This window comes from Pyrgilauda ruficollis, unplaced genomic scaffold (genome assembly GCF_017590135.1).
Source record: "Pyrgilauda ruficollis isolate IOZ18807 unplaced genomic scaffold, ASM1759013v1 scaffold56, whole genome shotgun sequence".
Taxonomy (NCBI): Eukaryota; Metazoa; Chordata; class Aves; order Passeriformes; family Passeridae; genus Pyrgilauda; species Pyrgilauda ruficollis.
Genome location: NW_024527266.1, coordinates 931,127 through 945,345, shown reverse-complemented (window position 1 = coordinate 945,345; position 14,219 = coordinate 931,127). Strand labels below are relative to the sequence as shown.

Sequence of the window (14,219 nt, the reverse complement as noted above, 5' to 3'; positions counted from 1 at the left end):
TGCTACTGACTCCTTCTCATAGACTGTCTTCCTTGGGCGTCCAGGGTGAACACACTTGTTCTCCTCATTAGGGATAAATAAGCACCGATAGTCATATAAGTCATCATTTTTCTTCTTCCCAGAGACATTGTGTTCACACAAGTTCATCATTATATTGTCAAGATATGGGGACTCTGACTGGCTTCAAGGACTTAAATTTGTTCTTTAGCCAGAACAGCTCTTTCCCCAGTCCCTGTAGGGTCTGCAAAATGTCAGTGTTTTCATGAGACTGTGGCCTTCCCTCCCCTCTCTGCATCATGTCATAGTCCTGCTTACAGATCTGCTGTTCTGAGATTATTATTTTTATTTAAATGGCTGGGACCACGGCACAGCTGCACAGGAAATAAAACCAGGCTGCCTCATTCCCTCCTCACTTGCACAGTGGGGGGATGTGGTCCCCCCATAAATATGCCTCTTGTCATTCTCTCTCCTCCTCTGACTCCAGGATAGCTAAGGGACCCCCAGCTCACATTCCCATCCTGGGATGGATAGGGAAAAGATCTGCAGCCTGAAGGTCTCCCTCCAACAAATAGTGCCTGGTCCATGTGATGGGACTGCCTGACTAGGAACAACACCCAAGGGATAGAAGGAAGCAGGAGACTGTAAAAGGATAAAATTGAAAGTAAATTGTAAAATGCAGGGGCTACTGAGTTACAGATCAGAGAGGGGATGGCTATTCCTTGCTAAATTCAACACTCACTTTCTGATCCTATTCCAGTCCTAATGTCCAGGACATCTTATCAGGAGAAAGCTGCCTGCATAATGGAGGGCTTTCAGGCAAAGCCAATACAAACGCTGAGGGGCCAACACTACTGGAAGATTAAATGAGCTAAATATTTATAGCTTGGCTGAATGACAACCAACTGGAGATCTGATGTAAATACCGAGGAGGGAAAGAAACATTTTAAGGTGGCTTTGAGGGCAGGATTGAATTAATCTGAAATGAAGGGACACTTTCAGAAGGAAACTTTCAGGGCAAGATTCTTTTTTTTTTTACTCCATCTCCTGCGAGTGGGAGTCAAGAGAGGGAGTCAAGGACCCAGCAAAACACATGAAGGACACCTTGTAATAAGGGCTCCCAAATCACTTTGTGTTCCTATGGGCAGCAGGATGGGTGGCTGGTTTTGGTGGACTACCCAAGGACAGCTAATCCTAGGCCATGCTCTTGTGGTTTCTGCAGGTACCGACTCTGGGCAGATGCCTGCGCAGAAATGTTTGGAGGTCTGGATATCTGTGCTGTCAAAGCTGTCCACAGCAAAGATGGAAAAGACTATATCATTGAGGTGAGAGCATGGGCAACATGAATGTGGGTCTCCTTTGGGAAGTGTATCTGCAAGCACTCTGCCTTGGAGTTCACACGCACCAACCTGCACCAACCCTGCGTGCTCCTGCAGTCTCTGCTCCTCTGTGCCCACCTGCATCTTCAGGCCATGCCCACTGATATGTTAGGAGCTGATTCAGAGCCCCAGCCAAACTAGCAGACACACAGCAGAGTGTCAGGGTTGAAGTGCCTTCCTTTCTCAGTGTGGACCGTGAAAGGAAATGGAGAGCCACAGAGTGCTGGCCACCTCAGCTTTCCAGCAGATGATTCAGTTCACTAAAAATCTCAATTTCTCTCTGAATGAACCTTTCTTTGATCACTTTTAAGGCAACTTCCAAAAAAAAATCCAAGTTGCACCTTAATTAAAAGAGGAAAATAAATGGTGAGAGTGTAGCAAAAGGTTCACAAGCAACAAGAGCATCTTGATAGAACAAAAAAAGAAAGGTGTATTTTCTAAAATCTTTTGCACAGACAGCATGCACTACAGTAAGAGCCCATCAAGGCAAAGCACCACAAAGTTACTCTGGGTAATGTGTACTACAACATTTTGTATTCAGGGCTGGACAGACTGTGGCTCTGAGAGCTAAAGCTCAAAGTGCTCCTTCCCAGGCCAGGAGGCAGATATGGAGGTGGGGTAAATAGCACACTCAGATCATCCTAACAGGGCAGAGAAGGAAAAGCCGGAAAATCAAAGTGGGAAACTGAAGAGATGCCCTGGAGGAGAGACAATCCAGCAAGTAAGCAAGTGCCTCTGTCAGTATGTGACTTGAGGAGACACAACATCTGACCTGCTGTAAACTCCACCAACACAGGCCAGCTGAGGAAGACGAGCAGAGCCAGCCTATTGGCTTCATGCAGGGGTGCTGACACACTGGAAAGCTATGTGTGGGAGAGCAGTCCCACCCGCCGAGGGCTGGGATGCTGATGAGAACCACATGAGGCCTCCAGTGACTGCGCATTCCTGCATTATGCATCTGCTCTCCCCAGGGAGGGGAGCAGTGACCTGTCAAAGGCCATGTGATAGAAGCGTGCTGCCAGCAACCAAATGCTGGCAAGCCTCTGTCTTTTCCTGAATTGATGGGGCCAGGGCTAATGGGTCTGCTCCCGTATGCAATTCATCAGCACCTAAAGGAGCATCCCCTAGATCAGACTGTTTCCCTGCTGTGCACTTTTAAATCTCTATACCTCTGCAGCTGGGAAAGAAAGAGCAAGAAAGCAGCCTTGCTAGAGACAACTGTAAGGACATTTGGATTGTGTCCACACATGGTTAGACGTGATATGTGGTTTTCATATCCCTACATATATTCTTGCACATAAGCCTATGTACGTGCACACACTGCTAGTTCTGGGCTTAAAGATTATATGGCTCTGTCTGGGTATGCCTGTGGGTTTTCACATCTGCCACTGTATGTGACTGAGTGGTGAAAAGCACATCCGTACCCTAACAGCCATCATCAGCTCGCATGCAGAGCAATGCACGCTCATGCTCCTCTCTCTGTGACCAAGATAAGCAGCAACACATCTAATACGACACAAATCAGAAGAAACACAATATAGTTTCAGATGGGTCATGGTGAATTATCACAGTGGAGAACCGGATTGAGAAGACCTGATATACCAATATCTAGCAGGCATTCAGATGCCAGGCTGATGGATGTTGTTGGAAAGGAGTAGAGTAGTGCAATATAAGGAGCAGAGCAAAGCCAAACAGGTACCTTTTTATGCAGATCTGAGGGAGATGTTGACGAGTAACTAATTGCCTCCAGCCAACTTCCTGGGGTACTTTTATTAGTCTGAAACTGATCCCTTGTTTTGCTTTTTTCTTTTGATAGTGGGAGAAAAAAGTTATTTGACAGAGTGACAGTTCTATTTTCTTGATAAGAAGGAACAGTGTGCTGTGACACTTTACAAGAAAGCACGCCTAAATGGGCTGAACAAACAAGGAATTTGCACAATGCAGTTGCAGGCAGTAATTAATTTTCACATAGTAGCTCTTCAGGAAAGATTCACAGAGGTAGTGATGGGCAGTTCTATGAACTGAGATTTATCACAGTGGTTTGTTGCAAAATAAATAAGATTAAGACAGATGAGTTATCAACAGCACAAGAGTAATCTTGCACACATGGTATTTGCTCTTACTTGAACTTCACTTTCTTTTCTTTTCCCATGACAAACAGCAGAATCTGTTACATTTCTGCCTTCAGAGCATTAGCACACTTATGTACCATTTTCATGGCTCATATTGAAACAGATTGTGAATTTAGCAGTAAATGCTGGTAATTCTTTTTTCCTCTGCTTTAAAGAACTTTATCAGCAACATGTATGGTTTAATAATCTTCCCACTTTTTTTTTTTTTTTTTTATAATCTAGCCCATTTCTACATCTCTGCTAAAATGAAAAATATGAAGCAATCAGAGGGCAAGCAAAATGGTCCATGTGATTTATTCTTCCTCCTAGAAGAATAAGATAAGCCCTGACTGCCATACAGCTAAGCTATGTTACGAGACATGCTCCTTGCTGCCCTGCAAGGAGCCCTGCTCATCCCTTCAGCAGTGCCTATGATTTGATACGTCAAATCATTGCCTTCCTTCCTTCCTTCCTTCCTTCCTTCCTTCCTTCCTTCCTTCCCTCCCTCCCTCCCTCCCTCCCTCCAAATCACCTAACACTCCACTCTTGCACATCAGAGTGTGAAAACAGCCCAGGCTTCAGCATCAGATAGGCACAGAGGGAGAACCAGGATGATCTTTTCCTGAGTCTCTTTGCCTGGGCACTTTTCTTCACCCCTCATTCACCTTATCAGGCAGCAGCAGCTGCACCAGGAGCAGCCTCTGACCTTGTGCAGCTACAAAGGCTGGGTCCATATGTGCTGACATCTTCTTGCCTTGCCCAGCTGTCCTGTGATCACGCAGGAAGGGATGAGTGCAATCTGTCTGTAATTCACATATTCCTTTCAGCCAGTTGATTTATTCAGTATTAGCATTTATATCTGCCCAGTTTCAGACCAATTCACCCTTCCTGGAGGACAGGCAAAGTAACATCTCATGATCCTTTCAGTTCAGTGGCAACCAGCTGATGTCAGAAATCACTGCCATTTTCAAAGGCCTTCCCTTGTGCATGTGATTGTTCACTCCTGTATTTGCTGTTTCCCACATCTCACATTCCCCTGCCAGATACTACACATTGGGGCAGCACATAGCCTCATCCCTGGTGCATCTTCACTTGTTCAGGTGGAACCTGCTCCAGGGCTCACTCGCCCTGGAACCCTTGGTTTATAAAGCACCATCTTCCTCTTCTGCCACTGCTTCCACAGAAATAGGAAAAAGCAATCCTTGAGATGGGGAAATCAGCTCTGGGGTTCTCAGCACAGGAAAAAAAATGGACCTGTTGGAGCAGATTCAGAGGAGGGTCATGAAGATGTTAAAGTGCTGGAGCACCTCACCTATGAAGACAGCTCCTAAAACAGCTGTGGTTGTTCAGTCTGGAGAAGAGAAGGATCAGGGCAGATCTTATAGCAACTTCCAGTATGTAAAGGAGGCCCATAAGAAAGGGACAAACCTTTTAGCAGGGTCTGTTACCACAGGACAAATGATAATGATTTTAAACTAAAAGAGGGTACATTCAGACTATATATAAGGAAGAATTTTTTTTTACTGTGCAGATAGTGGTGGATGCCCCATCTGTGGAGACGTTCAAGGTCAGGCTGGATGGGGCTCGAGAGGAATCTGATCTAGTTGAAGATGTCTTTGCTAATAGCAAGAGTATTGGACTGGATGGCCTTTAAAGTTTTCTTCCAGCCCAAACCATTCTACGAGTCGATGAAAAGGGGGGTTCGGGGTGTTTTGAGCAGAGCCGTGTCTCGGGGACTCCTAGGGATGCGGGAGCGGGGAGCGCGGCTCGCCTGGCTCTCGGCGGGGCGAGGGCAGCATCTAGTGGTCACACGGCAGCATCTAGTGGTCACACGGGCCGCTCGCACCGTGCCCTGCGGGAACACGGGAGACCGCTTCTCTCTCGGCAACTGTAATTGTCACATTTCCTTTTAAGATAGGAGCGGAAATAAGGAAACCTGCGCAGGGACCTGCTGGAGGGCTCCCAGGAGCCCCTGGCTAGTGGAACCCAGGTGGGAATTTGCCATCCCCTGACACTGTTAGGAAGCATCACATTCCTCACCTCATTTCTCAACAGAAGAACAGCTAAGTGGATAGTGGAAGGAAAAGCCACCTTGTGTATTTAGCCAAACACTGACATATAATTTTCTAACCTTCTGCTTTTTTCCCCTGGGCCAAGTCCTACTTGGATATAAACATCAACCCCTTTTCCATGTGTACCTTAGTTAAAACTTTCTAGGTAGCTTTTCTAGTGTTCATAGAAGACACCTGTAGAAATTAAACAAAACCATTATGCTGCAAGAAAAGAGCAGAATACAAACTCAGTGAACTCACCTCACTGATTTCCTCTACTTTAAATCTAAAAAAGAGGGTACAAAATTTTCCATTTCCCTCCAAGTGTGTACTCTTGCGGCCTTGCCAGGGTGGAGTGCACTTCCGATTGTTATCTGAGCGTGAGTCAGTGCCTTTCTTGAGCAATTCAACCTTCACCTTTGCATTTCCAGGGATTTTAATGTTTGCTTTAAAAATAAAAGCAAAATAAAATAAACTCTTCCAACCCTGATATTTTGGTACTATTATATTTACTCCAGCTGAATCTTAACTTCATCAGAGTACAGTTCTTCCTGTGGGATTTAGCTAATATTTGCAAAACACTTGATTTATGATGAACTGTTGAAAATCGTGTTCAGGGCTGCTATACAGCTGAGGGTCTGCTGTGCTTTCAGTATTATTGTTGTGAGGCCATTTCTTACCTCAAAGACCCTTTGACAGTTTTCCTTCCCCCATCCCCACAGTCTTGCTTCCCAGTTTTCCCCAACAGATTTGTAGAACTTTCTTGGGAAGCAGTTGTATCACAGCATTATCAAGAAGACAAGCAAGAGACCAAGTTTATTTTCCTGCACTTGGTGCTGGTTTGGTGACATCCTATTCATTACACATCTGTGGTGTTTATTTTCCCTCTCAGGGTGCAGTGCTTTGTGTTCATTAATCCCAAATGTTTCCTGGTTTCCTCCAGTCCCTGTTGCTCTCATCTCCTCAGGCTTCAGTACATGTTTTTTCTCTTCTCCTATGGCCATTTAAATTGCAATGTCACCCCCAAGTACTGTGGGGCAATGCCAGACCTTATCCATCAGAGGCATCTCCTCAGGACGTGCAAAGGAGAAAATTTGCATTAAGTCAATTTAGAAAGCTTCCAGCCACCATAAGTCTTGGCTTGGCTTCCAAGTTGTGAAGGGAAGGAAGATGGAGAGTTGGGGGAAGCACATTTCCAAAAAACCCTAAGCAAATTCCCACACCTGGAAAAGTCAAGCATGTTTCAGCATGAGGAGAGTGGTGACTGTAGATATTGGCAAGGATGTGCAGACACAAATGTAAGGTTAATGTAAGAGGTGAGTTGAAACAGGCATCTGCCAGCTGGAATCCACCTTACTAACTGTTGGTTTTGCCTCCTGTGGCAGGTGATGGACAGCTCAATGCCCCTGATTGGGGAGCACATAGAAGAGGACAGACAACTTATAGCTGATCTGGTTGTTTCCAAAATGACTCAGCTTGTCGTCACTGCTGGATCTACACCATCACCACTGAGGCCTTGGGTATGAATGAACCTTGTGACCAAGTTATTTTCCTGACCTTCTTCCTTCCTCTCTCCTCTCTAAGTCTGTCAGCAGTCAGACATCTCAGAGAGTTGAACAGTCCCATGTGGGAGTGTATGGGACAGACTGACTCCTGCTCTTCCAAAGGAGATTCTCACAGGCTCTTTGAAGTGGGCAGCCCTAAGGAACATATCTCTCTCCCTTACTCTCCTTCCAAATAAATATGACATCACACCAGTAGCATGTCCATGCATCTAGGCATTCTGACTTGCTAAATTCACTATTCACACTGAAGATGGACATTTTTAGAGGTACTTCTAATACCCAGAATTTTCTACAAATCTATTTCCCACAACCGAGTTTCATTTCTGTCTAACAACATCCCTCAGGATAGGTTTCATTACAGTTTTTGCATCCCTGTTCTGTTTTCAAGAATAGAAAGTGGGAATCTCCAGCAAGACTTGTTCCATTCCTTACTGCAGTTTCTTCTTCAGAGATGTCCTTTGCCACCTTCATCAGGGGGAGGCTTTACTAAAGGTGAACTAAGAACCTGTTACTTTTGCATTTAAACTGGCCCCTTAGTTCTTCTTGTGTACATCCATTTTGAGTATCAAATGCATCTAGTTTTACTACCACATTTCCCAGAGGCAGTTAAATATAAATGAAACACCCCAGAACAGAACCTGAGTATCCAGGTGTACTTGCTACACTTCTCTCAGTATCTAACAGAGAGCCAAGTGGGAATGTTTGAGGACAACAAATCTGTGCAACAGAAGAGATAAGAGAGTAAAAAGTTGAGGGACAAAACTAAGTGCAACACACCGGTACAATTTTCATTTCCACTTGAGACAAAAAAAAAAAAAAAATGGGAGAAGGCACTTTATGGTGCTCTGCCTTTGCCATATGACAGTCCATTCCTGCTAAACCAGGACCCAGCATGAAGGGTATTTGGGATAACTCCAAGTTTTAGCTAGAGTGAAGGAGTAAACATTTAATAGACACTGAAAATGTTTTGAGGCAGGGTGGTGCAGAAGAGACAGCATTTACAAAGTGGAATCAAGAACTACCGTTTGAAATAGCCAAGATATAATAGAGTGCACGAACTAAGAGAAAAGGGCAAGCCAACAGAAACAGAGAACACGGACAGATGCATCTCTTTTCCATGCGTGTAATATACTGGTACAGGATTGGATTGGATTACAGCAGACCTAAATTAAGGCAAAAACAAGAACAAAACAAATCTTGAAGGGATAGGGTGTCAAATAGTAGAGTCAAATAAGAAAAGGGTCTTCATTGGGAATAAAACCTGGAATTACCTATATATATAATTAAGAAAACTAAACCCACAAACATGTTAACTAGAGTGTTTTACTAATAGAGAAAGGGCTTGGTGCCACAAATATCACCAAAAATTGTACATGCTGCATTACTAACATAATGTTATCACGGTTAGAAGTGTCCAGAGAGAAAGAATTAAATATGAGGCTGGTGAGATGAAGAATTAGAACTACAAATGAAGACTTCCACAGAAGGAATACAAAGAGCAATTCTGAATATAAAGACAGCAGTACTGAATTGATAGAGATGTGAATCCTTGGATATCCTATGGGTATGAATAGAATACCTATACTTATTATTGGACCTCTCTATATTAGTCTCTGGATTGAGAAAAACTGAGAAATTATGAAACTGAGAGCACAGAATTGACAGAGATGGAAAAGTAACGAGTCACAACAATGTGAGACTTCAGCTATCAAGAAGCAAGTCAAATATCACGGGGGACAGCAATTCAGAGGGAGGTAAGAACACCCTGACTTTGCCATAAGAAACATCCAGGTGCAAAGTCAGATAGTGAGTGTGTGCATTTAGATTTAATGTCCAAGGGACAAATGTGCTATCAAAAAGTAAGTGTATGACACAAGCATGAGAAAAGAAAATTAATCAACTCCCCAGCAGTAAAACTGTATAGATGTTATTTGAGAGACCACTGTTTTCCAGAATGTATATATCCGTTTCTGATCTGCTCCTGAACAAAGAATGTGAGAAATAAACTTGTAGAATTAAATGATAGAAAGGACATTTAAGACAAACAGGGAAAAAAGTCTTTCAAATTTGGAAATCTGACATTTATGTGGCATCCTACAAGTAATAAAAGGAAATGTAAAAAATGACAGAAATTAATTTTAAGGAGCAGATAGAGGAAAGAATGAAAAAAGTTCTTTGAGTTCATCAGAAAATGGAACCCTAGCAAACAATTGATGGGCTCTATGGATCATCCAAAATTTAGGGAGGAAAAGAAGACAACAGAGACAGCATTGTGGTTCTAGTAAATGTAATTGCTGAAAGCAGGGAACTTCTTTACCTCGTTATAGTTTTTCCTGATCAGAAAGACACAGAAAAGAACAAAACCAGTTATTAAATCAGTGATGACTGATATTTTTAAAAAATTATTAAGCCCCCAATTCCAGATGGCCATGTCCAATGAACTGAATTTGGGAAGTGACTAAGCTGCCAAAAAACTGTGTGATATCATTAGAAATAGTTACTGCTCCAGAGGACTGGTGTACAACAAATACAAAATATGTGGTTTGAAGGCTGTAAGAGTAATGTAGAAAAATTTAGACAAGTAAGTCATAGACTTTATGTATTATCTCAAATGATAATTTAAAGAAGAATACAGAAGAATAAATAAATCAGCAGAAACCACAGCTCAGGGCATTTACCACACGATTTTTTTGCAAAGAAGAAGAAAAAAATGTCCCATTCATTTCCTTTTGATTCTTTTCCTTTCATTTCTTTGGGAATTCTTTCATGAAGTGGTGGATAACAGGCAGTCAGTCAGAATGATGTAGCTAGTCAAAAAGCCTTAGGCAAGGTAACAGACAAGCTATACAAGAGCACATGGAGGGGCTAAAAGGTAGTTTTATTGTGTAGCAGAAGCTGACCTCAGATATAGATGTTAGAGATTTTAATTCTTGCAAACAGTTAGCAGAGGGGATACTTCAAGGATACTGCACCTGGCCATGTTGATAAATGGGTTGCTTGAGCCCAGGACAGGATAAGATATTAATGACAAGTTTGCTTTCATGCCTTCAGCATGAAACCCGGTCCCATGGCTACACTGTGGTTCTGTTCTTGCCTCTCTGACCCACCATCAGAAGACCTTGGGCTGGCCCTCACCCCTTCGTCTCTCAGCCTCAAAAACCTGTTTTGCCTTTATTTCTGAGATGCCTTGGTTGGCTGTAGGGAGAGGCTGTAGAGGTGAATATGAGATCTAATTCCTTTTCTTTGCCTGTCTAATCAAGACATTTCACAGCATTGGAACAGGTAATTTCCATCAACACCAAGGCAAGGTTTAGTTCCCAAGCTATGTAGGGCTAGAAGCCATGAATGGAAAATTCCAAGATTTTCCTTCCCCATCCATTTGCAAGTCCCAAATAAATAGTGCAAAAGATGGACTGGCAACTTCATCACATTTATGTTAGTCAGTTGAAGCTAATTTCAATGTTTCCAACTATGAAACATTTCTTCACATTTCCAGAATCACTTAGCTCATTCTCCTGACCTTCCAGGAGCCTTGAAGACCCTTTTATCATGATGTTCTGCATGTAAATAATCCAGCATGTACCAGCCTATCTGTCTCCAGCTTTCCTGGTTTTCATAAACAATTTTGTGCAATAGGCTTACTCAGACTTTTGTTAACTTTGGACCAGCCCTTTATGCAGCAGCTCTGCATTGCTTAATCTGTTTATTAAAATGTCTGTCAAAAAGTAAACAGTGAGAGAGAAGAAAGAGCAGATGGCACCAAATTATTTGAGTTAGTCAGGACCAGGGATGCCAGTGAAGAACATCTGACAGAGCTATGTATGTTCAGTCACCACAACAGCAAATGAAACTCCATATGGAAGACTGAAGGGTAAGCTAAGCTGGGGGTAGAGAGAGGGAGAGCATAAACAATGTGCAGAACTTTCAAGTGGCACCAGCCATTCCCTTGTGAAATACTTTGTCGCACACAGGCTAATGAAAACCATTGCTCAGCCTATGGTTGTGTTGACAAGGGAAAAGCAGGAAATTAGGATGCAGGAAAAATGAACTGGCAATGTATACAGAGAACCAAGATATTGCTTCATCTGGAAAAATGTAAGCAGACCCATCTCTGGCATCTGCAGGAGAAATTACAAAGCTGGGAAAGAGACGTTAGTGATGAAAACAATTAGGGGCTTGGAAATATTCCCATGGAGGGACTGGAGGGATTCTAAAGTCTCTTGGCTTTAGAAAGGAGCTAAATGAGAGAGAGGGCAATGAAGGTTTGCAAAATAATGAATGGCCTAGCATGGGCAGGTTGTGAGAACTAGTCTCAAAACTCAGAAGAAAGCAACAGAGATAAGAAATGGGAAAGACAATGAGGCTGAAAGTTGAGCATGACTCAGAGGGTCTGGATGTAAATACCAAAACAAAATATCTGAAACTGTTGCAAAGATTTTGTGGAGGAGATAGTAAGCTTCATGTTTCAGGGCTGAAGCTGACCCATGTTTATTAGCAATCAAGAGGACACCCCTTAGGGTACAGAGATGATTACTCCATAGACATTTCCATGGTTCATCCCTCCTTCCTTCAGAACATCTGGTGCTGGAAACTGTCCAAAATGGGAGATGGGACTAAGAGAGCCCCTCGGGCCAGATACATTTGGTAATTCCTGATTGCCTAAAAACATTCTAAATTTTAATTTCGTTGTTATTCCCTGTGAGCAAACAACTTCTGTGTTCTTTTTGACTCACCTCTCCATTGTAGTCCCATGAGATTTTACCAGCCAGATGCTGGATGTCTGTAAGTGTGTATTTAAGGAACACTTCATGACTCTACAGTTCCTGTATTACCTCAGAGCTTCTCTTTGGGGACTCTGTATTAACTGGACTGGCTTTTTTCCCTCTAGCCTCCACAAGTTCAGCCTGTGTCAATGAAATCTCAGACTGGACCTCCACTTGGACAACTGTCACAACCACGGCCTCCTCCACAAGGTACAGTTCTCTGATTTCCATGTCAGTGATGACTCTGAGTCCTGTCAGTTTGCCTTCTAAATAAAAGGTATCAGGATAAAGGTTTCGCTCATTTTCCAATTCACTGCCAAGCAGGCAGCAAATTCAGTGTACTATTAAAGCAGATACTGTCATATTCCACAGAAGCTCAGAAAGTGGGATGAAAATTTGATATAGATCCAGTTGATACCACTGGTAGGACTTTGCTCAGCAAAACAAGGCCACTTGAACTGGCACTGGACCAGAATTCTAGGCACAGAGTATATTGTGTTTGCACAAAGCTGTTCAGTTACAAGTGTTAAGAATTGATAAGAAAATGCTAGTGTTGTCAGGCTTGGAACAGACATCAATGTTGCAATGCCAGGATCCTCGATCCATCTGTCCAGGAGCTCCCATGTCAGCAAGAACACACCTCCAGCTCCTCCTGACAGCAGAAGCAGTTTTGACTTATGTGGCTTGGTCAAAACAAGAGGTTTGGCTTATTGTCCTAATGTACACTGAGGTGATGAAGCACAGGGCTGCTCCATCAATAGCAAGATCACACCAGCCACTCAATTCACATAACTCATTAGACTCTCATTTTTGCCACCTTCCCTTCCTTTCTCCATTTCAACCTTCTACCAAATTAACACTCTCCTCTAATTATCTTTTCCTCATTGGTCACAGTTTTGCTGCATCCAAAATTGAGCATTTCTACGTAATCTTGGCATTCCATACTAGTATTGATATGAGCTGTTGGCCTTGCAGGGTACTACTCTCCATCTGTCTCCAGTACTCCCCTTCAATTCTCTGTAAAACTTTTTCTCACATATCTCCCCTGACACCTGTGAAATCCAGCCAGACCTCACAACACTATCTGTAATTTTTGTCAGGTTCTCACAGTATTATCTGTCATGTCCAGCAATTTCTCATGTCATGTCCAATTGTTTTCCACATCCTCTTCAGTTCTGAGAGTCTGCTGCCAAAGCAACTGAAGGCACCTGGTGATGGTTCTGGAACAGAGGTATGGATAGTGATAGGATGGAATGACTCACATCAAACTGCTGGGCCCATGGAGGCACTACTGACCCAAACCAGCAGGGTCAGCTTACATTTCCCACACAGTTGCTTCTTCAGTGACTCTTCCTTACCCAAGCAGGAAGTGCTCACCAAGAATAAGAAACACCAGATACATGAAGAGTAAGGCAGGTTGAAGTGACTCCCTTTGGGGAGAGTGGAGGAACTTCTTTAGTGCTGAAGAAGGTAGAGAAATGGACAGCTCTAGAGACAAGGGAATCACACCAATTTTAGGCCTGTAAGAGAGGATTTGCCATATTCTTCTCCATGAAGCTACTCTGAAGAGTCTCTCCTCTTAGCAAAACCCATCCTTCCACAGAGATGTTCCATGCTTGCTGCCCACCACATGCACTTCCTCATGTTTATGTCCCTTTCAGGCGGACCACGCCAGCCACAAGGATCTCAGCCTCCACGAACAAATGCACCCCCACAGCAGCGGCTGTCTCCTCAAGGACAGCAGCCCCAGAGTCCCCAGTCCACTTCCCCTCAGCAGCAAAGGTCACCTGGATCTCCACAGCAAGTCCGATCGGCAACTGGCTCCTCTCCAGTCCAGGCCTCCAAGGCAGGCGCGTTCCCTCCACAGCAGCCTCGGCCTCCTGCCCAAGGCCGGGCTCCCAGCCAGCCGAGCCCCACGGAAATGTCCAAGCAGCAAACCACCCCACACCCACACCTGAAGTAAGTCTCTGACAAACTCCTAGTATTTGTAGATATTAGAATAAGGCTGTCCAAAAAGTATCCTTGGAGATGACATGGAGAGTATATCACCTGTTGTCAAGCAGCAGTCCCCAGGGACAAAGGCTTGCACAACTGTGAGTCACTTCAGAGGTAAATGTGTATCCCTTGGCATAACAGTGCACCAGTGACCTGTTGTCAGGAACAACAGGTTGTATTTGACATCACAAAGATTTCACACTCTTCCTCTTGTTCATGTGCTCAGTGTTCAACGTGTGCTCTACCCCGGCCATATCAACACAGCCACCGCCTTCCCAGCAGGGTGTATAATCCTCACAGGCTGCAAACAGCATAACATTGGCCAGAAAGCTCACCAGGGGTTATTCCTTCACTATAT

General features: G+C 43.7%; 1 protein-coding gene across 1 annotated transcript in view; it reads left to right on the top strand.

The window, feature by feature from the left end:
* Positions 1–14,219, top strand: part of LOC121361160 (synapsin-3-like) — a 39,100-nt gene that overhangs the window by 18,228 nt on the left and 6,653 nt on the right. The window contains exons 5-8 of the mRNA XM_041481585.1: positions 1,220–1,322; positions 6,924–7,058; positions 11,992–12,076; positions 13,528–13,825. Coding sequence (XP_041337519.1) covers positions 1,220–1,322; positions 6,924–7,058; positions 11,992–12,076; positions 13,528–13,825 — 621 coding nt within the window. The remainder of the gene's footprint in view (positions 1–1,219; positions 1,323–6,923; positions 7,059–11,991; positions 12,077–13,527; positions 13,826–14,219) is intronic.